Source organism: Oncorhynchus clarkii, chromosome 27, assembly GCF_045791955.1.
Source record: "Oncorhynchus clarkii lewisi isolate Uvic-CL-2024 chromosome 27, UVic_Ocla_1.0, whole genome shotgun sequence".
Lineage (NCBI taxonomy): Eukaryota > Metazoa > Chordata > Actinopteri > Salmoniformes > Salmonidae > Oncorhynchus > Oncorhynchus clarkii.
The window spans coordinates 42,893,935-42,921,171 of NC_092173.1; the positions used below are offsets into that span (position 1 = coordinate 42,893,935).

The window sequence follows — 27,237 nt, forward strand, 5'->3', positions numbered from 1 at the left end:
GCCCTCGGGTTGCTACAGACCGCCCTCGGCTGCTACAGACTGTCCTCGGGTTGCTGCAGACCGCCCTTGGCTGCTACAGACCGCCCTCGGGTTGCTACAGACCGCCCTCGGGTTGCTACAGACCGTCCTCGGGTTGCTACAGACCGTCCTCGGGTTGCTACAGACTGCCCTCGGCTGCTACAGACTGCCCTCGGCTGCTACAGACCGCCCTCGGGTTGCTACAGACAGCCCTCGGGTTGCTACAGACCGCCCTAGGGTTGCTACAGACCGCCCTCGGGTTGCTACAGACCGTCCTCGGGTTGCTACAGACTGCCCTCGGCTGCTACAGACCGCCCTCGGGCTGCTACAGACTGCCCTCGGCTGCTACAGACCGCCCTCGGCTGCTACAGACCGCCCTCGGCTGCTACAGACTGTCCTCGGGTTGCTGCAGACCGCCCTTGGCTGCTACAGACCGCCCTCGGGTTGCTACAGACCGCCCTCGGGTTGCTACAGACCGTCCTCGGGTTGCTACAGACCGTCCTCGGGTTGCTACAGACTGCCCTCGGCTGCTACAGACTGCCCTCGGCTGCTACAGACCGCCCTCGGGTTGCTACAGACCGCCCTCGGGTTGCTACAGACCGCCCTAGGGTTGCTACAGACCGCCCTCGGGTTGCTACAGACCGTCCTCGGGTTGCTACAGACTGCCCTCGGCTGCTACAGACCGCCCTCGGGCTGCTACAGACCGCCCTCGGGTTGCTACAGACCGCCCTCGGGTTGCTACAGACCGTCCTCGGGTTGCTACAGACTGCCCTCGGCTGCTACAAACCGCCCTCGGCTGCTACAGACCGCCCTCTGGCTGCTACAGACCGCCCTCGGGTTGCTACAGACCGCCCTCGGCTTGCTGCAGACCGCCCTCGGGTTGCTGCAGACCGCCCTCGGCTGCTACAGACCGCCCTCGGCTGCTACAGACCGCCCTCGGCTGCTACAGACCGCCCTCGGCTGCTACAGACTGCCCTCGGGTTGCTACAGACTGCCCTCGGGTTGCTACAGACCGCCCTCGGGCTGCTACAGACCGCCCTCGGGCTGCTACAGACTGCCCTCGGGTTGCTACAGACCGCCCTCGGCTGCTACAGACCGCCCTCGGCTGCTACAGACCGCCCTCGGCTGCTACAGACCGCCCTCGGCTGCTACAGACCGCCCTCGGCTGCTACAGACTGCCCTCGGGTTGCTACAGACCGCCCTCGGCTGCTACAGACCGTCCTCGGGTTGCTACAGACTGCCCTCGGCTGCTACAGACCGCCCTCGGGCTGCTACAGACCGCCCTCGGGCTGCTACAGACTGCCCTCGGGTTACTACAGACCGCCCTCGGCTGCTACAGACCGCCCTCGGGCTGCTACAGACTGCCCTCGGGTTGCTACAGACCGCCCTCGGCTGCTACAGACCGTCCTCGGGTTGCTACAGACTGCCCTCGGCTGCTACAGACCGCCCTCGGGCTGCTACAGACCGCCCTCGGGCTGCTACAGACTGCCCTCGGGTTGCTACAGACCACCCTCGGCTGCTACAGACCGCCCTCGGCTGCTACAGACCGCCCTCGGCTGCTACAGACCGCCCTCGGCTGCTACAGACCGCCCTCGGCTGCTACAGACCGCCCTCGGCTGCTACAGACCGCCCTCGGCTGCTACAGACCGTCCTCAGCTTCGGGAGATGCACTTACCTCTCTTTCTGATGTCCTTCCCCATCTAAATGACTCTGAATTTGTTATTTTAGGAGATTTGAACTGGGACATGCTTACATCTGTATCTGACTCTTTTTAAAGAACTGTTTGACTCTCTGAATCTCGCTCTATTAATTAATGTGCCTACAAGACCGAATCCCAGCGCACCAAACAAATTAACACTATTGGACATTATGCTAACGAATACCCCTCACAAATACACATCGACTGGGATATTCTGTAAGGACGTCAGTGATCGCTGTGCAAAAGCTTGTGATAGAAATACAAAAAATGACCAAAACCAAACCCCGTTATATTTTTAAAATACATTTTAGACAGTTTGATGAACAAGCGTTCTTACATGATCTGTACCACAAAATAGACAGAATCTGATTCCCGATGTTGACACTGCCTGGGACTATTTTTATGTGGAATGTGTGTCCATTTGTGATAAGCATGCCGCTGTGAAGAAATTTACAATCAGTGGAAGGAACAATGCCTGGTTTTCAGATAACTTGGCAGAATGAATTAGAAACAGAAATATCTATTGGGCTCAAGCTAGACATACAAATGCTCCTGTTGACTGGGCCTCCTTCAGAGCGCTAAGAAACAAATGCACAGGATTGATCAGGAAGTCCAAATCAGATGACTATTTAAATGCAGTCACAGAGAACCTAAACAACCCTACCATGTTCTGGAAGCTAATCATATCAGTGTCAGGTTCTAATGTCTCCTCTGACCTTCCTGACCATTTAATAATGGATTCTAATGAAGTGAAGGATAAAGCCGATATTGTCGGGGTTTTTAACAAGCACTTCATATCTGCTGGTTCAGTTTGTTGATAATGGTGGGGTCCAGGCCTCTAATGTAAGCTCTGTTACAGTAAACTATGATATAGGCCCTTATGTCAACCATTTGAACTTTGAGCCTGTTTCTTATACTGAGGTCAATAAAGAACTAAAGGCTACAGACACTAAAACGTCTGCAGGTCCAGACAACATGGACCCCCTTCCTCTTAAAGATAGCAGCTGGTATTATCACAGAACCTGTGGCTCACATTTTCAACTTGAGTCTCTTGACCAATTCTATACCCAGCATTTGGAAATCAGCTTATGTCCACCCACTGCTAAAGGGTGGAGATCCTTGAGATGCTAAGAACTATCGTTCTATCTCTAAACTCCCTATCCTAGCCTGTCTATGAATCCCTAGTGAACTCACAGTTAAAACACTTCCTAATTGAAAATAATGTACTGAGCGAGTTTGTCTGGCTTTAGATCGGGGCACAGCACCACAACTGCAGCTATGGCAGTGGCACATGACATCATTAATGCACTTGATTAAAAAGGCAACATTGTGCTACTCTGTTTGTGGATTTATCAAATGCCTTTGATTCAGTTGACCATGAATTGTTGCTAGCTAGACTCAGTAACATTGGTCTCAGTGAAGGGGCAGTAAATTGGTTTAGGAACTAATCTTTCTGACAGAACACAATGTGTTATATACTGACAATCACAAGTCTAGTTGTCTAGAGATTAATAAAGGTGTGCCCCAGGGTTCCATTTTAGCTCCTGTGTTGTTCTCAATGATTTGGGAAATGGGATGCAACCAGCAAAGTTCCATCTATATGCAGATGATACAGTTCTATATTCATGTGCTCCTTCTCTGGTTCAGGCTGTTGAAGAGCTGCAGACTGCTTTTCAGTCACTGCAGGCCTCCCTTTATGGTCTCAAACTGGTCTTGGATGTAGAAACAACTAAGTTCATGACCTTTACCAGAGCTAGAACTCTGCCAGAGAACTTTAGCATTGTCACATCTGATGGCTTATCCATTGGAAAAGTGTCATCCTACAAATACCAAGGTATGTGGTTGGATGACAAGTTGTCCTTTAAAGTTCATGTGGATAATCTTGTGACAAAACTTCAATTGCAATTGGGTTTCTATTTTCATAATAAGGCTTGCTTCCCGCTTATGACTAAAAAGAAGCTTGTTCAGAGCATTTTTCTCTCTGTTATTGATTATGGTGACTTGTAGTATATGTATGTAGCCTCCTCTGTCTGACAGAGACTGGACTCTGTTTATCATGCAGCCTCCTCTGTCTGTCAGAGACTGGACTCTGTTTATCATGCAGCCTCTTCTGTCTTACAGAGACTGGACTCTGTTTATCATGTATCCTCCTCTGTCTTACAGAGACTGGACTCTGCTTATCATGCAGCCTCCTCTGTCTTACAGAGACTGGACTCTGTTTATCATGCAGCCTCCTCTGTCTTACAGAGACTGTACTCTGTTTATCATGCAGCCTCCTCTGTTTATCATACAGCCTCCTCTGTCTTACAGAGACTGGACTCTATTTATCATGCATCCTCCCCCGTCTTACAGAGACTCTGTTTATCATACATCCTCCTCCGTCTTACAGAGACTGGACTCTGTTTATCATGCAGCCTCCTCTGTCTGACAGAGACTGGACTCTGTTTATCATGCAGACTCTTCTGTCTTACAGAGACTGGACTCTGTTTATCATGTATCCTCCTCTGTCTTACAGAGACTGGACTCTGCTTATCATGCAGCCTCCTCTGTCTTACAGAGACTGGACTCTGTTTATCATGCAGCCTCCTCTGTCTAACAGAGACTGGACTCTGTTTATCATACAGCCTCCTCTGTCTTACAGAGACTGTACTCTGTTTATCATGCAGCCTCCTCTGTTTATCATACAGCCTCCTCTGTCTTACAGAGACTGGACTCTATTTATCATGCATCCTCCTCCGTCTTACAGAGACTCTGTTTATCATACATCCTCCTCCGTCTTACAGAGACTGGACTCTGTTTATCATGCAGCCTCCTCTGTCTGACAGAGACTCTGTTTATCATGCAGCCTCCTCTGTCTAACAGAGACTGGACTCTGTTTATCATGCAGCCTCCTGTCTAACAGAGACTGGACTCTGTTTATCATGCAGCCTCCTCTGTCTAACAGAGACTGGACTCTGTTTATCATGCAGCCTCCTCTGTCTGACCGAGACTCTGTTTATCATGCAGCCTCCTCTGTCTGACAGAGACTGGACTCTGTTTAGCATGCAGCCTCCTCTGTCTAACAGAGACTGGACTCTGTTTATCATGCATCCTTGAGCTTTATTACAAATTCCAAGTCACTCCCCCACTATTGCTTCTTGTACCAAATGGTAGGTTGGACCTCACTTTATATGCACAGAAATATACATGTGTATGTGTTCATCTACAAAGCCCTTTTGGGTAAACTCCCTCTTTACCTCCGTAGTCTAGTCTCCTTCCCCACCAGCAAGTAAACTCCCTCTTTACCTCCGTAGTCTGGTCTCCTTCCCCACCAGCAGGTAAACTCCCTCTTTACCTCTGTAGTCTGGTCTCCTTCACCACCAGCAGGTAAACTCCCTCTGTAGTCTGGTCTCCTTCACCACCAGCAGGTAAACTCCCTCTTTACCTCTGTAGTCTGGTCTCCTTCACCACCAGTGGGTAAACTCCCTCTGTAGTCTGGTCTCCTTCACCACCAGTGGGTAAACTCCCTCTGTAGTCTGGTCTCCTTCACCACCAGCAGGTAAACTCCCTCTTTACCTCTGTAGTCTAGTCTCCTTCACCACCAGCAGGTAAACTCCCTATTTACCTCTGTAGTCTGGTCTCCCTCCCCACCAGCAGGTAAACTCCCTCTTTACCTCTGTAGTCTGGTCTCCTTCACCACCAGCAGGTAAACTCCCTCTGTAGTCTGGTCTCCTTCACCACTAGCAGGTAAACTCCCTCTGTAGTCTGGTCTCCTTCACCACCAGCAGGTAAACTCCCTCTGTAGTCTGGTCTCCTTCACCACCAGCAGGTAAACTCCCTCTTTACCTCTGTAGTCTGGTCTCCTTCACCACCAGCAGGTAAACTCCCTCTTTACCTCTGTAGGCTGGTCTCCTTCCCCACCAGCAGGTAAACTCCCTCTTTACCTCTGTAGTCTGGTCTCCTTCACCACCAGCAGGTAAACTCCCTCTGTAGTCAGGTCTCCTTCAACACCAGCAGGTAAACTCCCTCTGTAGTCCGGTCTCCTTCACCACCAGCAGGTAAACTCCCTCTTTACCTCTGTAGTCTGGTCTCCTTCACCACCAGCAGGTAAACTCCCTCTTTACCTCTGTAGGCTGGTCTCCTTCCCCACCAGCAGGTAAACTCCCTCTTTACCTCTGTAGTCTGGTCTCCTTCACCACCAGCAGGTAAACTCCCTCTTTACCTCTGTAGTCTGGTCTCCTTCACCACCAGCGGGTAAACTCCATCTTTACCTCTGTAGTCTGGTCTCCTTCATCACCACCAGCAGGTAAACTCCCTCTTTACCTCTGTAGTCTGGTCTCCTTCACCACCAGCAGGTAAACTCCCTCTTTACCTCTGTAGTCTGGTCTCCTTCACCACCAGCAGGTAAACTCCCTCTTTACCTCTGTAGTCTGGTCTCCTTCACCACCAGCAGGTAAACACCCTCTTTACCTCTGTAGTCTGGTCTCCTTCACTACCAGCAGGTAAACTCCCTCTTTACCTCTGTAGTCTGGTGTCCTTCACCACCAGCAGGTAAACTCCCTCTTTACCTCTGTAGTCTGGTCTCCGTCCCCACCAGCAGGTAAACTCCCTATTTACCTCTGTAGTCTGGTCTCCTTCACCACCAGCAGGTAAACTCCCTCTTTACCTCTGTAGTCTGGTCTCCTTCACCACCAGCAGGTAAACTCCCTCTGTAGACTGGTCTCCACCACCAGTAGGTAAACTCGCTCTTTACCTCTGTAGTCTGGTCTCCTTCACCACCAGCAGGTAAACTCCCTCTGTAGTCTGGTCTCCTTCACCCCCAGCAGGTAAACTCCCTCTTTACCTCCGTAGTCTGGTCTCCTTCACCACCAGCAGGTAAACTCCCTCTTTACCTCTGTAGTCTGGTCTCCTTCACCACCAGCAGGTAAACTCCCTCTTTACCTCTGTAGTCTGGTCTCCTTCACCACCAGCAGGTAAACTCCCTCTTTACCTCTGTAGTCTGGTCTCCTTCACCACCAGTAGGTAAACTCCCTCTTTACCTCTCTAGTCTGGTCTCCTTCACCACCAGCAGGTAAACTCCCTCTGTAGTCAGGTCTCCTTCACCACCAGCAGATAAACTCCCTCTGTAGTCTGGTCTCCTTCACCACCAGCAGGTAAACTCCCTCTTTACCTCTGTAGTCTGGTCTCCTTCACCACCAGCAGGTAAACTCCCTCTGTAGTCTGGTCTCCTTCACCCCCAGCAGGTAAACTCCCTCTTTACCTCTGTAGTCTGGTCTCCTTCACCACCACCAGGTAAACTCCCTCTTTACCTCTGTAGTCTGGTCTCCTTCACCACCAGCAGGTAAACGCCCTCTTTACCTCTGTAGTCTGGTCTCCTTCACCACCAGCAGGTAAACTCCCTCTGTAGACTGGTCTCCTTCACCACCAGTAGGTAAACTCCCTCTTTACCTCTGTAGTCTGGTCTCCTTCACCACCAGCAGGTAAACTCCCTCTGTAGTCTGGTCTCCTTCACCCCCAGCAGGTAAACTCCCTCTTTACCTCCGTAGTCTGGTCTCCTTCACCACCAGCAGGTAAACTCCCTCTTTACCTCTGTAGTCTGGTCTCCTTCACCACCAGCAGGTAAACTCCCTTTTTACCTCTGTAGTCTGGTCTCCTTCACCACCAGCAGGTAAACTCCCTCTTTACCTCTGTAGTCTGGTCTCCTTCACCACCAGTAGGTAAACTCCCTCTTTACCTCTGTAGTCTGGTCTCCTTCACCACCAGCAGGTAAACTCCCTCTGTAGTCAGGTCTCCTTCACCACCAGCAGGTAAACTCCCTCTGTAGTCTGGTCTCCTTCACCACCAGCAGGTAAACTCCCTCTTTACCTCTGTAGTCTGGTCTCCTTCACCACCAGCAGGTAAACTCCCTCTTTACCTCTGTAGTCTGGTCTCCTTCACCACCAGCGGGTAAACTCCCTCTTTACCTCTGTAGTCTGGTCTCCTTCACCACCAGCGGGTAAACTCCCTCTTTACCTCTGTAGTCTGGTCTCCTTCATCACCACCAGCAGGTAAACTCCCTCTTTACCTCTGTAGTCTGGTCTCCTTCACCACCAGCAGGTAAACTCCCTCTTTACCTCTGTAGTCTGGTCTCCTTCACCACCAGCAGGTAAACTCCCTCTTTACCTCTGTAGTCTGGTCTCCTTCACCACCAGCAGGTAAACTCCCTCTTTACCTCTGTAGTCTGGTCTCCTTCACTACCAGCAGGTAAACTCCCTCTTTACCTCTGTAGTCTGGTCTCCTTCACCACCAGCAGGTAAACTCCCTCTTTACCTCTGTAGTCTGGTCTCCGTCCCCACCAGCAGGTAAACTCCCTCTTTACCTCTGTAGTCTGGTCTCCTTCACCACCAGCAGGTAAACTCCCTCTTTACCTCTGTAGGCTGGTCTCCTTCACCACCAGCAGGTAAACTCCCTCTGTAGACTGGTCTCCTTCACCACCAGTAGGTAAACTCCCTCTTTACCTCTGTAGTCTGGTCTCCTTCACCACCAGCAGGTAAACTCCCTCTGTAGTCTGGTCTCCTTCACCCCAGCAGGTAAACTCCCTCTTTACCTCCGTAGTCTGGTCTCCTTCACCACCAGCAGGTAAACTCCCTCTTTACCTCTGTAGTCTGGTCTCCTTCACCACCAGTAGGTAAACTCCCTCTTTACCTCTGTAGTCTGGTCTCCTTCACCACCAGCAGGTAAACTCCCTCTGTAGTCTGGTCTCCTTCATCACCAGCAGGTAAACTCCCTCTTTACCTCTGTAGTCTGGTCTCCTTCACCACCAGCAGGTAAACTCCCTCTGTAGTCTGGTCTCCTTCATCACCAGCAGGTAAACTCCCTCTTTACCTCTGTAGTCTGGTCTCCTTCACCACCAGCAGGTAAACTCCCTCTGTAGTCTGGTCTCCTTCACCACCAGCAGGTAAACTCCCTCTGTAGTCTGGTCTCCTTCATCACCAGCAGGTAAACTCCCTCTTTACCTCTGTAGTCTGGTCTCCTTCACCACCAGCAGGTAAACTCCCTCTGTAGTCTGGTCTCCTTCACCACCAGCAGGTAAACTCCCTCTTTACCTCTGTAGTCTGGTCTCCTTCACGACCAGCAGGTAAACTCCCTCTTTACCTCTGTAGTCTGGTCTCCTTCACCACCAGCAGGTAAACTCCCTCTGTAGTCAGGTCTCCTTCACCACCAGCAGGTAAACTCCATCTGTAGTCTGGTCTCCTTCACCACCAGCAGGTCAACTCCCTCTTTACCTCTGTAGTCTGGTCTCCTTCACCACCAGCAGGTAAACTCCCTCTTTACCTCTGTAGTCTGGTCTCCTTCACCACCAGCGGGTAAACTCCCTCTTTACCTCTGTAGTCTGGTCTCCTTCATCACCACCAGCAGGTAAACTCCCTCTTTACCTCTGTAGTCTGGTCTCCGTCCCCACCAGCAGGTAAACTCCCTCTTTACCTCTGTAGTCTGGTCTCCTTCACCACCAGCAGGTAAACTCCCTCTGTAGTCTGGTCTCCTTCACCACCAGCAGGTAAACTCCCTCTTTACCTCTGTAGTCTGATCTCCTTAACCACCAGCAGGTAAACTCCCTCTGTAGTCTGGTCTCCTTCACCACCAGCAGGTAAACTCCCTCTGTAGTCTGGTCTCCTTCACCCCCAGCAGGTAAACTCCCTCTTTACCTCCGTAGTCTGGTCTCCTTCACCACCAGCAGGTAAACTCCCTCTTTACCTCTGTAGTCTGGTCTCCTTCACCACCAGCAGGTAAACTCCCTCTTTACCTCTGTAGTCTGGTCTCCTTCACCACCAGCAGGTAAACTCCCTCTTTACCTCTGTAGTCTGGTCTCCTTCACCACCAGTAGTTAAACTCCCTCTTTACCTCTGTAGTCTGGTCTCCTTCACCACCAGCAGGTAAACTCCCTCTGTAGTCTGGTCTCCTTCATCACCAGCAGGTAAACTCCCTCTTTACCTCTGTAGTCTGGTCTCCTTCACCACCAGCAGGTAAACTCCCTCTGTAGTCTGGTCTCCTTCACCACCAGCAGGTAAACTCCCTCTGTAGTCTGGTCTCCTTCACCCCCAGCAGGTAAACTCCCTCTTTACCTCCGTAGTCTGGTCTCCTTCACCACCAGCAGGTAAACTCCCTCTTTACCTCTGTAGTCTGGTCTCCTTCACCACCAGCAGGTAAACTCCCTCTTTACCTCTGTAGTCTGGTCTCCTTCACCACCAGCAGGTAAACTCCCTCTTTACCTCTGTAGTCTGGTCTCCTTCACCACCAGTAGGTAAACTCCCTCTTTACCTCTGTAGTCTGGTCTCCTTCACCACCAGCAGGTAAACTCCCTCTGTAGTCTGGTCTCCTTCATCACCAGCAGGTAAACTCCCTCTTTACCTCTGTAGTCTGGTCTCCTTCACCACCAGCAGGTAAACTCCCTCTGTAGTCTGGTCTCCTTCACCACTAGCAGGTAAACTCCCTCTGTAGTCTGGTCTCCTTCACCACCAGCAGGTAAACTCCCTCTTTACCTCTGTAGTCTGGTCTCCTTCACCACCAGTGGGTAAACTCCCTCTGTAGTCTGGTCTCCTTCACCACCAGTAGGTAAACTCCCTCTTTACCTCTGTAGTCTGGTCTCCTTCACCACCAGCAGGTAAACTCCCTCTGTAGACTGGTCTCCTTCACCACCAGCAGGTAAACTCCCTCTTTACCTCTGTAGTCTGGTCTCCTTCACCACCAGCAGGTAAACTCCCTCTTTACCTCTGTAGTCTGGTCTCCTTCACCACTAGCAGGTAAACTCCCTCTGTAGTCTGGTCTCCTTCACCACTAGCAGGTAAACTCCCTCTGTAGTCTGGTCTCACCACCAGCAGTTTCCTGGTCTGCTAGGTGGTTGCTACTTAAAGTCCCCAGGACATTCACAGTATTTGGCATATGGAATAGTCTACAATCCATGCTTCATCTAGATATGTTAGTGCCCCTGAATTAATTAAACATTTTGATGGGAATGTTTTTTTTAAAGGCTGGATCATATTGTATTGTTGTATGTTTTAATGATGTGATGTATTGTATTGTATTGTTGTATGTTTTAATGATATATTGTAGTTTTGAATGTTTTAATGATGTGATGTATTGTTGTATGTTTTAGTGTTGCTGCCTTCTTGGCCAGGTCTCCCTTGAAAAAGAGACTCTGGGTCTCAATGGGCTGTTCCCGGTCAATAAAAGTTAAAAGAATAAGAAATCACTCTCCCTAACTGGGAGGGGGCCAGTGATAATACACGATGCCGACACATCTTTCTAGCTAATTTACATGCACTTGGTGACCTCTGACTGTTTCATCCTATCATCGTTGGTGCCGACGTGGATAACAATATCCCTATACTCTCTACACTCACCAGTTTTAGCTTTAGCCAGCACCATCTTCAGATTAGCCTTAACGTCGGTAGCCCGGCCCCCCTGGTAAACAGTGTATAATCGCTGTGGATGATTCTAATACTGCGGGTAATGGAGTCGCCAATGACTACGGGTTTTCAGTTTGTCAGAGCTTATGGTGGGAGGCTTCGGTGGCTCACACCACATAACGGGTGGGGGAGAGCCCAGAGAAGTCTCTCACTCCGACTCGATGCTAAATGGGGAGAACCGGTTGAAAGTTTCTGTCGGCTGAATGAGCAAAACCGGTTGAGCCGACAGCATTTCTTTCCGGAAGCCGTGAGAAAATTGTCCAGCTGCGGGTACCGTGCGAGGGGATTTATACTACTATCTGTACTTACTGGTGGCACAGACGCTGTTTCATCCTTTCCTACACTTAAATTACCCTTGCCTAAAGATTGAGTTTGAAGCTGGGCTCACAACTCGGCTATCCTCACCATGAGGAAATAGTTCTCCTGTATATTAAGAGAACAGCGACTGCAATTAGAAGGCATAGTGGTAATGTTGTTTAATGGGGCGGCAGGTAGCCTAGTGGTTAGAGGAGGCAGGTAGCCTAGTGGTTAGAGGAGGCAGGTAGCCTAGTGGTTAGAGGCAGGTAGCCTAGTGGTTAGAGGCAGGTAGCCTAGTGGTTAGAGGCAGGTAGCCTAGTGGTTAGAGGAGGCAGGTAGCCTAGTGGTTAGAGGAGGCAGGTAGCCTAGTGGTTAGAGGAGGCAGGTAGCCTAGTGGTTAGAGGAGGCAGGTAGCCTAGTGGTTAGAGGAGGCAGGTAGCCTAGTGGTTAGAGGCGGCAGGTAGCCTAGTGGTTAGAGGAGGCAGGTAGTCTAGTGGTTAGAGGAGGCAGGTAGCCTAGTGGTTAGAGGAGGCAGGTAGCCTAGTGGTTAGAGGAGGCAGGTAGCCTAGTGGTTAGAGGAGGCAGGTAGCCTAGTGGTTAGAGGAGGCAGGTAGCCTAGTGGTTAGAGGAGGCAGGTAGCCTAGTGGTTAGAGGAGGCAGGTAGCCTAGTGGTTAGAGGAGGCAGGTAGCCGAGTGGTTAGAGGAGGCAGGTAGTCGAGTGGTTAGAGGAGGCAGGTAGCCTAGTGGTTAGAGGAGGCAGGTAGCCTAGTGGTTAGAGGAGGCAGGTAGCCTAGTGGTTAGAGGAGGCAGGTAGCCTAGTGGTTAGAGGAGGCAGGTAGCCTAGTGGTTAGAGGAGGCGGGTAGCCTGGTGGTTAGAGGAGGCAGGTAGCCTGGTGGTTAGAGGAGGCAGTTAGCCTGGTGGTTAGAGGAGGCAGGTAGCCTAGTGGTTAGAGGAGGCAGGTAGCCTAGTGGTTAGAGGAGGCAGGTAGCCTGGTGGTTAGAGGAGGCAGGTAGCCTGGTGGTTAGAGGAGGCAGGTAGCCTAGTGGTTAGAGGAGGCAGGTATCCTAGTGGTTAGAGGAGGCAGGTAGCCTAGTGGTTAGAGTTGTGCACAATTGCCATTGTAAGTCATTTATGAGTCACTGCAGTCCCTTTACAGTCACTGCAAACTGTGTACTAATCATACTAGTCGCAATACGTACTCTTTAGTCAAAACGGATGCAGTAAGTAACAAATAACAGCGTACTAGGCTCCTCCTACTGAGAATGTGTCATCTAATGTGCGATTGCCATTGGTTAATTTTGGTACAGCGCGTCCCCCTCAGCTGATTATCAGCTATTGTCAAAACACGTGGGTTTCGGAAATACGATTTATCTTCCTCAATAGTGTGCAGAGAATTCTACTAGATGAAAAGCCTAAATGAGTAGGAAATACTGGCATTTAAAGCATACTACATTTTAGACATGTCACATACTATACAACTTAATTTTTTTCACATACCCAAAATGCCTACTATTCAGAACACAGAGACAGAGAGAGACAGAGAGAGACAGAGAGAGACAGAGAGAGAGACAGAGAGAGAGACAGAGAGAGAGACAGAGAGAGAGACAGAGAGAGAGACAGAGAGAGAGACAGAGAGAGAGACAGAGAGAGAGACAGAGAGAGAGACAGAGACAGAGAGAGAGACCGAGACAGAGACAGAGAGAGAGAGACAGCGACAGAGACAGAAAGAGAGAGAGAGACAGAGAGAGACAGAGAGAGAGAGAGAGACAGAGAGAGAGAGAGAGAGAGAGAGAGAGACCGAGAGAGAGAGAGACAGAGAGAGACAGACACACAGACACACACAGACACACAAATGCCTACTATTCAGAACACAGAGACAGAGAGAGACAGAGAGAGACAGAGAGAGACAGAGAGAGACAGAGAGAGACAGAGAGAGAGCCAGAGAGAGAGCCAGAGAGAGAGCCAGAGAGAGAGAGCCAGAGAGAGAGAGCCAGAGAGAGAGAGACCGAGAGAGAGAGACCGAGAGAGAGAGACCGAGAGAGAGAGACCGAGAGAGAGAGACCGAGAGAGAGAGACAGAGAGAGAGTGACAGAGAGAGAGAGACAGAGAGACAGAGAGAGACAGACACACAGACAGAGAGAGAGAGAGACAGAGAGAGACAGACACAGACAGAGAGAGAGACAGAGAGAGAGAGACAGAGACAGAGACAGATACCCTAACTTAGAGTGTGGTTCTGTACCTCCGTAACTTAGAGTGGTTCTGTATCTCTGTAACTTAGAGTGGTTCTGTATCTCTAACTTAGAGAGTGGTTCTGTATCTCTGTAACTTAGTGGTTCTGTATCTCTGTAACTTAGTGGTTCTGTATCTCTGTAACTTAGTGTGGTTCTGTATCTCTGTAACTTAGTGGTTCTGTATCTCTGTAACTTAGAGTGGTTCTGTACCTCTGTAATTTAGAGAGTGGTTCTGTACCTCTGTAATTTAGAGAGTGGTTCTGTACCTCTGTAAGGATAAATAAAACACAGGAATTAATTTGTAGTGCCTCTGTCTTTCTTTCTGCCTGTCTTTCCCAGGCGACGTGGAACGGTTTGACAGGACAGATCATTATAAACAAGACAGACGGTTTGAGGAAAGACTTTGACCTGGACGTCATCAGTCTGAAGGAAGACGGCTTGGAGAAGGTGAGATGCAGCACCACGATGTATTACACACACACACACACACACACACACACACACACACACACACACACACACACACACACACACACACACACACACACACACACACACATCACGGTTAGCTACAGGTCATGAGACCAAAGCACCATACGTAGGATAGGAGGGTATCACCACCACAACACACACACACACACACCACGGTTAGCTACAGGTCATGAGACCAAAGCACCATACGTAGGATAGGAGGGTATCACCACCACAACGTGTGTAATACAAATAGAAACGTCCACCAGTTTGACGGTTCCTGAAAAGGTTGATAAAATGATGTGTTTTTTTGCTTCCTTTCCTAACAAGACGATCGGGGGCAATAGCCACCTCAATAAAGTGTGGAAAAAGGTTTGTAGAGCGGCTGACTGGCTCTGGTCGTCTGACCCTCTTGTTGACCCTGTGGTCGACCTTGTTGTCGACCCTGTGGTCTGACCCTGTGGTCTGACCCTGGGGTCGACCTTGTTGTCGACCCTGTGGTCTGACCCTGGGGTTGACCCTGTTGTTGACCCTGTGGTCTGACCCTGGGGTTGACCCTGTTGTTGACCCTGTGGTCTGACCCTGTGGTCTGACCCTGGGGTTGACCCTGTGGTCTGACCCTGTGGTCTGACCCTGGGGTTGACCCTGGGGTTGACCCTGTTGTTGATCCTGGGGTTGACCCCGTTGTTGACCCTCTTGTCTGACCCTCTGGTTGACTCTGTGGTCTGACCCTGTTGTCTGACCCTGTGGTCTGACCCTGTTGTTGACCCTCTTGTCTGACCCTCTGGTTGACTCCCTGACCTCCTTGTCTGACCTTCGTAGTGTTTTATTCTCTGAGTTATCCTACCCACTCCTACAGTCCTTATCTGAGTTATAATACCCACTCCTACAGTCCTTATCTGAGTTATAATACCCACTCCTACAGTCCTTATCTGAGTTATAATACCCACTCCTACAGTCCTTATCTGAGTTGTCCTACCCTGGGTAGAATACTGTGATGGGTAGAATACTGTGATGGATAGAGTACTGTGGTGGGTAGAATACTGTGATGGATAGAGTACTGTGATGGTTAGAATACTGTGATGGATAGAATACTGTGATGGGTAGAATACTGTGATGGTTAGAATACTGTGATGGGTAGAATACTGTGATGGTTAGAATACTGTGATGGGTAGAATACTGTGATGGGTAGAATACTGTGATGGGTAGAATACTGTGATGGTTAGAATACAGTGATGGATAGAATACTGTGATGGGTAGAATACTGTGATGGTTAGAATACTGTGATGGGTAGAATACTGTGATGGGTAGAATACAGTGATGGATAGAATACTGTGATGGTTAGAATACTGTGATGGGTAGAATACTGTGATTGTTAGAATACTGTGATGGGTAGAATACTGTGATGGGTAGAATACTGTGATGGGTAGAATACTGTGATGGTTAGAATACAGTGATGGTTAGAATACAGTGATGGTTAGAATACAGTGATGGATAGAGTACTGTGATGGTTAGAAGACAGTGATGGATAGAAGACAGTGATAGTTAGAATACAGTGATGGTTAGAATATAATGTAATGTTTTGGTGATTTACTACTCTTCAGATTGGATTGTGGAACTCCAACAACGGCCTTAACCTTACCGAAAGTCTGAAGGATACGGGGACTAACATCACAGATTCCATGGCCAACAGGACTCTGGTCGTCACCACTATCCTGGTAAGTCAAGTCACGTCTCAGGGGTCACAACATACTTAAGAAGATTAAAAAAGACTAAAACAATATAAAAATTGAATTGAAACAACTGTGGAGCAAATAGTCTGCAGAAAATAGTCAAATAGTCCATATGGAATATACAAATAGTCCAACTAGTCACTGGGTAGTCCAATAGTCCAACTAGTCACTGGGTTGTCCAATAGTCCAACTAGTCACTGGGTAGTCCAATAGTCCAACTAGTCACTGGGTTGTCCAATAGTCCAACTAGTCACTGAGTTGTCCAATAGTCCAACTAGTCACTGGGTAGTCCAATAGTCCAACTAGTCACTGAGTTGTCCAATAGTCCAACTAGTCACTGGGTAGTCCAATAGTCCAACTAGTCACTGGGTAGTCCAATAGTCCAACTAGTCACTGGGTAGTCCAATAGTCCAACTAGTCACTGAGTAGTCCAATAGTCCAACTAGTCACTGGGTAGTCCAATAGTCCAACTAGTCACTGAGTTGTCCAATAGTCCAACTAGTCACTGGGTTGTCCAATAGTCCAACTAGTCACTGGGTAGTCCAATAGTCCAACTAGTCACTGAGTTGTCCAATAGTCCAACTAGTCACTGAGTTGTCCAATAGTCCAACTAGTCACTGGGTAGTCCAATAGTCCAACTAGTCACTGGGTTGTCCAATATGCCAACTAGTCACTAGGTTGTCCAAATAGTCACTGGGTTGTCCAAATAGTCACTGGGTTGTCCAAATAGTCACTGGGTTGTCCAAATAGTCACTGGGTTGTCCAAATAGTCACTGGGTTGTCCAATAGTCCAACTAGTCACTGGGTTGTCCAAATAGTCACTGGGTTGTCCAATAGTCCAACTAGTCACTGGGTTGTCCAAAATGCCAACTAGTCACTGGGTTGTCCAACTAGTCACTGGGTCCATATATAACAGTCCAGTAGTCCATATATAACAGTCCAGTTGTCCATATATAACAGTCCAGTAGTCCATATATAACAGTCCAGTAGTCCATATATAACAGTCCAGTAGTCCATATATATAACAGTCCAGTAGTCCATATATATATAACAGTCCAGTAGTCCATATATAACAGTCCAGTAGTCCATATATAACAGTCCAGTAGTCCATATATATATAACAGTCCAGTAGTCCATATATATATATAACAGTCCAGTAGTCCATATATATATATAACAGTCCAGTAGTCCATATATATATAACAGTCCAGTAGTCCATATATAACAGTCCAGTAGTCCATATATAACAGTCCAGTAGTCCATATATAACAGTCCAGTAGTCCATATATAACAGTCCAGTAGTCCATATATAACAGTCCAGTAGTCCATATATAGTATAACAGTCCAGTAGTCCATATATAGTATAACAGTCCAGTAGTCCATATATATATAACAGTCCAGTAGTCCATATATAGTATAACAGTCCAGTAGTCCATATATATATAACAGTCCAGTAGTCCATATATATATATAACAGTCCAGTAGTCCATATATATATATAACAGTCCAGTAGTCCATATATATATATAACAGTCCAGTAGTCCATATATAACAGTCCAGTAGTCCATATATAACAGTCCAGTAGTCCATATATAACAGTCCAGTAGTCCATATATAACAGTCCAGTAGTCCATATATAACAGTCCAGTAGTCCGTATATAACAGTCCAGTAGTCCATATATAACAGTCCAGTAGTCCATATATATATAACAGTCCAGTAGTCCATATATATATAACAGTCCAGTAGTCCATATATAACAGTCCAGTAGTCCATATATAGTATAATAGTCCAGTAGTCTTAGTAGTTATAAGGGATATTCTATAGTCATAAGTCATAAGAAATAATCCAATAGTTAGAGTAACTATTGTAGGAAGATACACAAAGTCAGTTGGAGAGGGTAGTTGGAACTCCTTGTGCACTGTGGTTTCTACTATCTTTTCTCAATCCAAACTAAGAAACCACACAGTCTACTAATGGGGTATGTTCATTACAGAGATGTTGACGACTCTATCGCCTCATCTCACAGGAAAACCCTTACGTCATGTACAAGAAGTCTGACAAGCCTCTGTACGGTAACGACCGGTTCGAAGGTTACTGCCTGGACCTGCTGAAGGAGCTGTCCAACATCCTGGGATTTGCCTACGAGGTTAAACTGGTGTCTGATGGGAAGTATGGAGCACAAAACGATAAGGGAGAATGGAACGGCATGGTGCGGGAACTCATAGACCATGTGAGTCACTTGCCTGTACCAGGAGAGAGGCAGAACGAGAAAGAGAAAATGTTTTACTTTATGGAAAAGAAAGAGAAAAGTGAATGGATGTTTAAGGTAGACGCCTATCACTTGCTGTCACACTACAGTACAGTGCAGGTACAGTACAGGTGTATGGCTCACATGAGTGGCTGAGTTCCCCCACTGGACTGTACTGTGAATATGGTCAATTAACATTTATAGTATAGTATAGTAATGCTACTAGTGGCAGATACAATAACTAGTCGATGTAGTTCAGAGCTACCCAACCCTGTTTCTGGAGAGATTCCCTCCTGTAGGTTTTAACTCCAACCCTGTTTCTGGAGAGATTCCCTCCTGTAGGTTTTCACTCCAACCCTGTTCCTGGAGAGATACCCTCCTGAAGGTTTTAACTCCAACCCTGTTCCAGGAGAGATACCCTCCAGTATGTTTTCACTCCAACCCTGTTCCTGGAGAGACACCCTCCTGTAGGTTTTAACTCCAACCCTGTTCCTGGAGAGACACCCTCCTGAAGGTTTTAACTCCAACCCTGTTCCTGGAGAGATACCCTCCTGTATGTTTTCACTCCAACCCTGTTCTTGGAGAGATACCCTCCTGAAGGTTTTAACTCCAACCCTGTTCCTGGAGAGCTACCCTCCTGTAGGTTTTCACTCCAACCCTGTTCCTGGAGAGATACCCTCCTGTATGTTTTCACTCCAACCCTGTTCTTGGAGAGATACCCTCCTGAAGGTTTTAACTCCAACCCTGTTCCTGGAGAGCTACCCTCCTGTAGGTTTTCACTCCAACCCTGTTCCTGGAGACACACCCTCCTGTATGTTTTCACTCCAACCCTGTTCCTGGAGAGATACCCTCCTGAAGGTTTTAACTACAACCCTGTTCCTGGAGAGATACCCTCCTGAAGGTTTTAACTACAACCCTGTTCCTGGAGAGATACCCTCCTGTATGTTTTCACTCCAACTCTGTTCTTGGAGAGATACCCTCCTGAAGGTTTTAACTCCAACCCTGTTCCTGGAGAGCTACCCTCCTGTAGGTTTTCACTCCAACCCTGTTCCTGGAGACACACCCTCCTGAAGGTTTTAACTACAACCCTGTTCCTGGAGAGATACCCTCCTGAAGGTTTTAACTCCAACCCTGTTCCTGGAGAGATGCCCTCCTGAAGGTTTTCGCTCCAACCCCAGTTATAAGTAACCTGACTCAATTTATTTTTATTTTATTTATTTTTATATAACCTTTATTTAACCAGGTAGGTCAGTTGAGAACAAGTTCTCATTTACAACTGCAACCTGGCCAAGATAAAGCAAAGCAGTGCAACAAAAACAACAGAGTTACACATAAACAAACATACAGTCAATAACACAATAGAAACATCTATGTACAGTGTGTGCAAATGTAGAAGAGTAGGGCAATAAATAGGCCATAGAGGCGAAATAATTACAATTTAGCATTATTAACACTGGAGTGATAGATGATGATGTGCTAATTATAAGAATCAGGTGCGCTAGATTAGGGTTGGAGTGAAAACCTACAGGAGGGTAGCTCTCCAGGAACAGGGTTGGAGTTTAAACCTTCAGGAGGGTATCTGTCCAGGAACAGGGTTGGAGTTTAAACCTTCAGGAGGGTATCTCTCCAGGAACAGGGTTGGAGTGAAAACCTTCAGTAGGATATCTCTCCAAGAACAGGATTGGAGTATAAACCTTCAGTAGGGTATCTCTCCAGGAACAGGGTCGGCCAGGCCTGATGCAATTCCTATAGAACCTGCTCTGTCTGTGACAGGTAGCAGACCTGGCTGTGGTCACTCTGATTAGCCCTGATGTAATTTCTGCATTAACCTGCTCTGTCTATGACAGGTAGCAGACCTGGCTGTGGCTCCTCTGACCATCACCTATGTGAGGGAGAAGGTGATAGACTTCTCTAAACCCTTTATGACCTTGGGAATCAGTATCCTGTACCACAAACCCAACGGCACCAACCCTGGAGTGTTCTCCTTCCTCAACCCCCTGTCTCCTGACATCTGGATGTACGTACTACTGGCCTGCCTCGGAGTCAGCTGTGTCCTGTTTGTCATCGCCAGGTAAGGGGTTAGGGGTCAGGGGGTCAGGGGTTAGGGTGAACACTGTCTTCTGACATCTGGATGTACGTACTACTGGCCTGCCGCGAAGTCAGCTGTGTCCTGTTTGTCATCGCCAGGTAAGGGGTTAGGGGTCAGGTGTCAGGGGGTCAGGGGTTAGGGTGAACACTGTCTCCTGACATCTGGATGTACGTACTACTGGCCTGCCTCGGAGTGAGCTGTGTCCTGTTTGTCATCGCCAGGTAAGGGGTTAGGGGTCAGGTGTCAGGGGTTAGGGTGAACACTGTCTCCTGACATCTGGATGTACGTACTACTGGCCTGCCTCGGAGTGAGCTGTGTCCTGTTTGTCATCGCCAGGTAAGGGGTTAGTGGTCAGGGGGTCAGGTGTCAGGGTCAGGTTTCAGGGGTTAGGGGTCAGGGGGTAAGGGGTTAGGTTTCAGGGGTCAGGTGTCAGGGGGTCAGGGGTCAGGGGGTCAGGGGTTAGGGTGAACACTGTCTCCTGACATCTGGATGTACAGGTTTACTGCCAAAATAAAGGCAACACTTGACTAAATGAGGGTTCTGGCGGTTCTGTTCTGGTGTGGGGTTTAGGTCCACTTAGCCCCTTACTGGGCATAGTAAATGCCAATAAATACCATTCTGAGTGATCACCTTCAACCAGGGCTCCTGAGTGGCGCAGCGGTCTAAGGTACTGCGTTTCAGTTCAAGAGGCGTCACTACAATAAATTCAATTGATTGGACATGATTTGGAAAGGCACACACCTTTCTATTTAATGTCCCACAGTTGACAGTGCATGTCAGAGCAAAAACCAAGCCTTGAGGTCGAAGGAATTGACATTAGAGCTCAGAGACAGGATTGTGTCGAGGCACAGATCTGGGGAAGGCTACCAAAACATTTCTGCAGCATTGAAGTTCACAAAGAACACAGTGGCCTCCATTATTCTTAAATAGAAGAAGTTTGGAACCACCAAGGCTCGTTCAAGTGCTGGCCGCCTAGCCAAACTGAGCAATTGGGGGAGAAGGGCCTTGGTCAGGGAGGTGACACCCGATGGTCACTCTGACAGAGCTCCAGGGTTCCTCTTTGGAGATGGGAGAACCTTCCAGAAGGACAACCATCTCTGCAGCATTCCACCAATCAGACGTTTAGAGTAGAGAGACCAGACAGTAGCCACTCCTCAGTGAAAGGCACATGACAGCCCGCTTGGAGAGCTTGAGAGGATCTGCAGAGAAGAATGTGAGAAACTCCCCAAATACAGGCATGGCAAGCTTGTAGCGTCATACCCAAGAAGACTCAAGGCTGTAATCGCTGCCTAAGGTGTCATTATGGGTTATTGTGTGTAGATGGGTGAGAAAATATATATTTTCAATTCAGACTGTGGAATATGTCATGGGGTATGAATACTTTCTGAATGTCTTTGTTGTTCTTAGTTGAGGAAAATGTAGCATAGCGAACTGCAGTATTTGTTCTGTCTGAAATCTGGCTACCTTGTCTTACTGCAGTATAGGTCTATGGCGTAACATACCTAGCTAGTTTTCCAATACCCATTGCATGCATTGTAAAGTAGCTAGCTGGCAGTGTGACAGTTTCCCAAAGTTTGGCATTGGTTTTGATCCTGCTTTGAACTCATTTAGCTAGCTATCTATGTTTTGCCGAAGAATGTATGATATATTATGGTATGAACTGGTCTTACGTTAGGCTAACGTTACCTAGATAACATTAACTGGCTATCATAACAGCCAAGGCCTTTCGCTGTCTTATTTGTGCATGTTTGTTTGTGCTTTGACTACACGCAAGGGTCTAGGTCATCAGTTTACACATGATGACTTCAGCCTTATATGAAAAACCTTACTCGGCTAAATATATATATAGCTTTCCTTGCTTTTTGGTTAGCTACCTAGCCAACGTTGGCTCTCATCTGACTGGTATAACGTTATGTTAGCTAGTTAGCACGCTAACTACCTAGCTAATCAAAACAAAAAACATATTCATCGGCTATCTAGCTACCTTTCTTTGCCTGTTTGTTAGCTAGCTAGCTACTGGGGCTAGCTGCTGGACAAGCAACCTAATGAATTGAATACCACCATATTGCTAGCTATCTACAATAGCCTAGGTTGGTTCGCATACCCTTCTTATGACTGGCAGCCTGGTGGAAATATTGGAAATATATGTAATCGGAATATTGGAAATATATTTCACAGCGGCTTAGATGGTATAATGGTTCGCCCTTAATTGCTTGTTTTGTCACATGAACTGAAATTAGTAGAACTATTTTAATTGTTGCAAACCAGTAAATCTCTTTTAAAATGTTGAGGTGTGGTTTGTGCCGCTTTTATTTATACTGGGGTGAAAATGTGCTGTGAAGTTCCCTCCTACATTCTGTTGTAAAGTGGTGTTGGTTCCCTCCTACATTATGTTGTAAAGTGGTGTTGGATCCCTCCTACATTATGTTGTAAAGTGGTGTTGGTTCCCTCCTACATTATGTTGTAAAGTGGTGTTGGTTCCCTCCTACATTATGTTGTAAAGTGGTGTTGGATCCCTCCTACATTCTGTTGTAAAGTGGTGTTGGTTCCCTCTACATTCTGTTGTAAAGTGGTGTTGGTTCCCTCCTACATTATGTTGTAAAGTGGTGTTGGTTCCCTCCTACATTCTGTTGTAAAGTGGTGTTGGTTCCCTCTACATTCTGTTGTAAAGTGGTGTTGGTTCCCTCCTACATTATGTTGTAAAGTGGTGTTGGATCCCTCCTACATTCTGTTGTAAAGTGGTGTTGGTTCCCTCTACATTATGTTGTAAAGTGGTGTTGGTTCCCTCCTACATTATGTTGTAAAGTGGTGTTGGTTCCCTCTACATTCTGTTGTAAAGTGGTGTTGGTTCCCTCCTACATTATGTTGTAAAGTGGTGTTGGTTCCCTCCTACATTATGTTGTAAAGTGGTGTTGGTTCCCTCTACATTATGTTGTAAAGTGATGTTGGTTCCCTCCTACATTATGTTGTAAAGTGGTGTTGGTTCCCTCTACATTCTGTTGTAAAGTGGTGTTGGTTCCCTCTACATTCTGTTGTAAAGTGGTGTTTGTTCCCTCCTACATTATGTTGTAAAGTGGTGTTGGTTCCCTCCTACATTATGTTATAAAGTGGTGTTGGTTCCCTCATACATTCTGTTGTAAAGTGGTGTTGGTTCCCTCCTACATTATGTTGTAAAGTGGTGTTGGTTCCCTCCTACATTATGTTGTAAAGTGGTGTTGGTTCCCTCTACATTATGTTGTAAAGTGATGTTGGTTCCCTCCTACATTATGTTGTAAAGTGGTGTTGGTTCCCTCTACATTCTGTTGTAAAGTGGTGTTGGTTCCCTCTACATTCTGTTGTAAAGTGGTGTTTGTTCCCTCCTACATTATGTTGTAAAGTGGTGTTGGTTCCCTCCTACATTATGTTATAAAGTGGTGTTGGTTCCCTCATACATTCTGTTGTAAAGTGGTGTTGGTTCCCTCCTACATTCTGTTGTAAAGTGGTGTTGGTTCCCTCCTACATTATGTTGTAAAGTGGTGTTGGTTCCCTCCTACATTATGTTGTAAAGTGGTGTTGGTTCCCTCCTACATTATGTTGTAAAGTGGTGTTGGTTCCCTCTACATTCTGTTGTAAAGTGGTGTTGGTTCCCTCCTACATTATGTTGTAAAGTGGTGTTGGATCCCTCCTACATTCTGTAGTAAAGTGGTGTTGGTTCCCTCTACATTATGTTGTAAAGTGGTGTTGGTTCCCTCTACATTCTGTTGTAAAGTGGTGTTGGTTCCCTCCTACATTATGCTGTAAAGTGGTGTTGGTTCCCTCCTACATTATGTTGTAAAGTGGTGTTGGTTCCCTCCTACATTATGTTGTAAAGTGGTGTTGGTTCCCTCTACATTCTGTTGTAAAGTGGTGTTGGTTCCCTCCTACATTATGTTGTAAAGTGGTGTTGGTTCCCTCTACATTCTGTTGTAAAGTGGTGTTGGTTCCCTCTACATTCTGTTGTAAAGTGGTGTTTGTTCCCTCCTACATTATGTTGTAAAGTGGTGTTGGTTCCCTCCTACATTATGTTATAAAGTGGTGTTGGTTCCCTCATACATTATGTTGTAAAGTGGTGTTGGTTCCCTCCTACATTATGTTGTAAAGTGGTGTTGGTTCCCTCCTACATTATGTTGTAAAGTGGTGTCGGTTCCCTCTACATTCTGTTGTAAAGTGGTGTTGGTTCCCTCCTACATTATGTTGTAAAGTGGTGTTGGATCCCTCCTACATTATGTTGTAAAGTGGTGTTGGTTCCCTCCTACATTATGTTGTAAAGTGGTGTTGGATCCCTCCTACATTCTGTCGTAAAGTGGTGTTGGTTCCCTCTACATTATGTTGTAAAGTGGTGTTGGTTCCCTCCTACATTCTGTTGTAAAGTGGTGTTGGTTCCCTCCTACATTCTGTTGTAAAGTGGTGTTGGTTCCCTCTACATTCTGTTGTAAAGTGGTGTTGGTTCCCTCCTACATTATGTTGTAAAGTGGTGTTGGATCCCTCCTACATTCTGTTGTAAAGTGGTGTTGGTTCCCTCTACATTATGTTGTAAAGTGGTGTTGGTTCCCTCCTACATTATGTTGTAAAGTGGTGTTGGTTCCCTCTACATTCTGTTGTAAAGTGTTGTTGGTTCCCTCTACATTCTGTTGTAAAGTGGTGTTGGTTCCCTCCTACATTATGTTGTAAAGTGGTGTTGGTTCCCTCTACATTCTGTTGTAAAGTGGTGTTGGTTCCCTCTACATTCTGTTGTAAAGTGGTGTTTGTTCCCTCCTACATTATGTTGTAAAGTGGTGTTGGTTCCCTCCTACATTATGTTATAAAGTGGTGTTGGTTCCCTCATACATTCTGTTGTAAAGTGGTGTTGGTTCCCTCCTACATTCTGTTGTAAAGTGGTATTGGCTCCCTCCTACATTATGTTGTAAAGTGGTGTTGGTTCCCTCCTACATTATGTTGTAAAGTGGTGTTGGTTCCCTCCTACATTATGTTGTAAAGTGGTGTTGGTTCCCTTTACGTTCTGTTGTAAAGTGGTGTTGGTTCCCTCCTACATTATGTTGTAAAGTGGTGTTGGATCCCTCCTACATTCTGTAGTAAAGTGGTGTTGGTTACCTCTACATTCTGTTGTAAAGTGGTGTTGGTTCCCTCCTACATTCTGTTGTAAAGTGGTGTTGGTTCCCTCCTACATTATGTTGTAAAGTGGTGTTGGTTCCCTCCTACATTATGTTGTAAAGTGGTGTTGGTTCCCTCTACATTCTGTTGTAAAGTGGTGTTGGTTCCCTCCTACATTATGTTGTAAAGTGGTGTTGGTTCCCTCTACATTCTGTTGTAAAGTGGTGTTGGTTCCCTCTACATTCTGTTGTAAAGTGGTGTTTGTTCCCTCCTACATTATGTTGTAAAGTGGTGTTGGTTCCATCCTACATTATGTTATAAAGTGGTGTTGGTTCCCTCATACATTATGTTGTAAAGTGGTGTTGGTTCCCTCTACATTCTGTTGTAAAGTGGTGTTGGTTCCCTCCTACATTATGTTGTAAAGTGGTGTTGGTTCCCTCTACATTCTGTTGTAAAGTGGTGTTGGTTCCCTCTACATTCTGTTGTAAAGTGGTGTTGGTTCCCTCCTACATTCTGTTGTAAAGTGGTGTTGGTTCCCTCTACATTCTGTTGTATAGTGGTGTTGGTTCCCTCCTACATTATGTTGTAAAGTGGTGTTGGATCCCTCCTACATTCTGTTGTAAAGTGGTGTTGGTTCCCTCTACATTATTCTACATTATGTTGTAAAGTGGTGTTGGTTCCCTCCTACATTATGTTGTAAAGTGGTGTTGGTTCCCTCTACATTATGTTGTAAAGTGGTGTTGGTTCCCTCCTACATTATGTTGTAAAGTGGTGTTGGTTCCCTCTACATTCTGTTGTAAAGTGGTGTTGGTTCCCTCCTACATTATGTTGTAAGGTGGTGTTGGATCCCTCCTACATTCTGTTGTAAAGTGGTGTTGGTTCCCTCTACATTCTGTTGTAAAGTGGTGTTGGTTCCCTCCTACATTATGTTGTAAAGTGGTGTTGGTTCCCTCTACATTCTGTTGTAAAGTGGTGTTGGTTCCCTCTACATTCTGTTGTAAAGTGGTGTTGGTTCCCTCCTACATTATGTTGTAAAGTGGTGTTGGTTCCCTCTACATTCTGTTGTAAAGTGGTGTTGGTTCCCTCTACATTCTGTTGTAAAGTGGTGTTGGTTCCCTCCTACATTCTGTTGTAAAGTGGTGTTTGTTCCCTCCTACATTATGTTGTAAAGTGGTGTTGGTTCCCTCCTACATTATGTTATAAAGTGGTGTTGGTTCCCTCCTACATTATGTTGTAAAGTGGTGTTGGTTCCCTCCTACATTATGTTGTAAAGTGGTGTTGGTTCCCTCCTACATTATGTTGTAAAGTGGTGTCGGTTCCCTCTACATTCTGTTGTAAAGTGGTGTTGGTTCCCTCCTACATTCTGTTGTAAAGTGGTGTTGGATCCCTCCTACATTCTGTTGTAAAGTGGTGTTGGTTCCCTCTACATTATGTTGTAAAGTGGTGTTGGTTCCCTCCTACATTATGTTGTAAAGTGGTGTTGGTTCCCTCTACATTATGTTGTAAAGTGGTGTTGGTTCCCTCCTACATTATGTTGTAAAGTGGTGTCGGTTCCCTCTACATTCTGTTGTAAAGTGGTGTTGGTTCCCTCCTACATTCTGTTGTAAAGTGGTGTTGGATCCCTCTTACATTCTGTTGTAAAGTGGTGTTGGTTCCCTCTACATTATGTTGTAAAGTGGTGTTGGTTCCCTCCTACATTATGTTGTAAAGTGGTGTTGGTTCCCTCTACATTCTGTTGTAAAGTGGTGTTGGATCCCTCCTACATTCTGTTGTAAAGTGGTGTTGGTTCCCTATACATTATGTTGTAAAGTGGTGTTGGTTCCCTCCTACATTATGTTGTAAAGTGGTGTTGGTTCCCTCCTACATTATGTTGTAAAGTGGTGTTGGTTCCCTCCTACATTATGTTGTAAAGTGG

General features: G+C 46.9%; 1 protein-coding gene across 2 annotated transcripts in view; it reads left to right on the plus strand.

Annotated features, from left to right (window-relative positions):
- Positions 1-27,237, plus strand: part of LOC139385855 (glutamate receptor ionotropic, kainate 1) — a 143,374-nt gene that overhangs the window by 108,598 nt on the left and 7,539 nt on the right. Inside the window, exons 9-13 of one of the 2 annotated variants that reach the window (XM_071131121.1) lie at positions 14,011-14,118; positions 14,473-14,514; positions 15,747-15,860; positions 17,903-18,106; positions 19,972-20,195. In XM_071131121.1, the coding sequence (XP_070987222.1) occupies positions 14,011-14,118; positions 14,473-14,514; positions 15,747-15,860; positions 17,903-18,106; positions 19,972-20,195 (692 nt within the window). The remainder of the gene's footprint in view (positions 1-14,010; positions 14,119-14,472; positions 14,515-15,746; positions 15,861-17,902; positions 18,107-19,971; positions 20,196-27,237) is intronic. The other variant, XM_071131122.1, reaches the window with a different exon arrangement.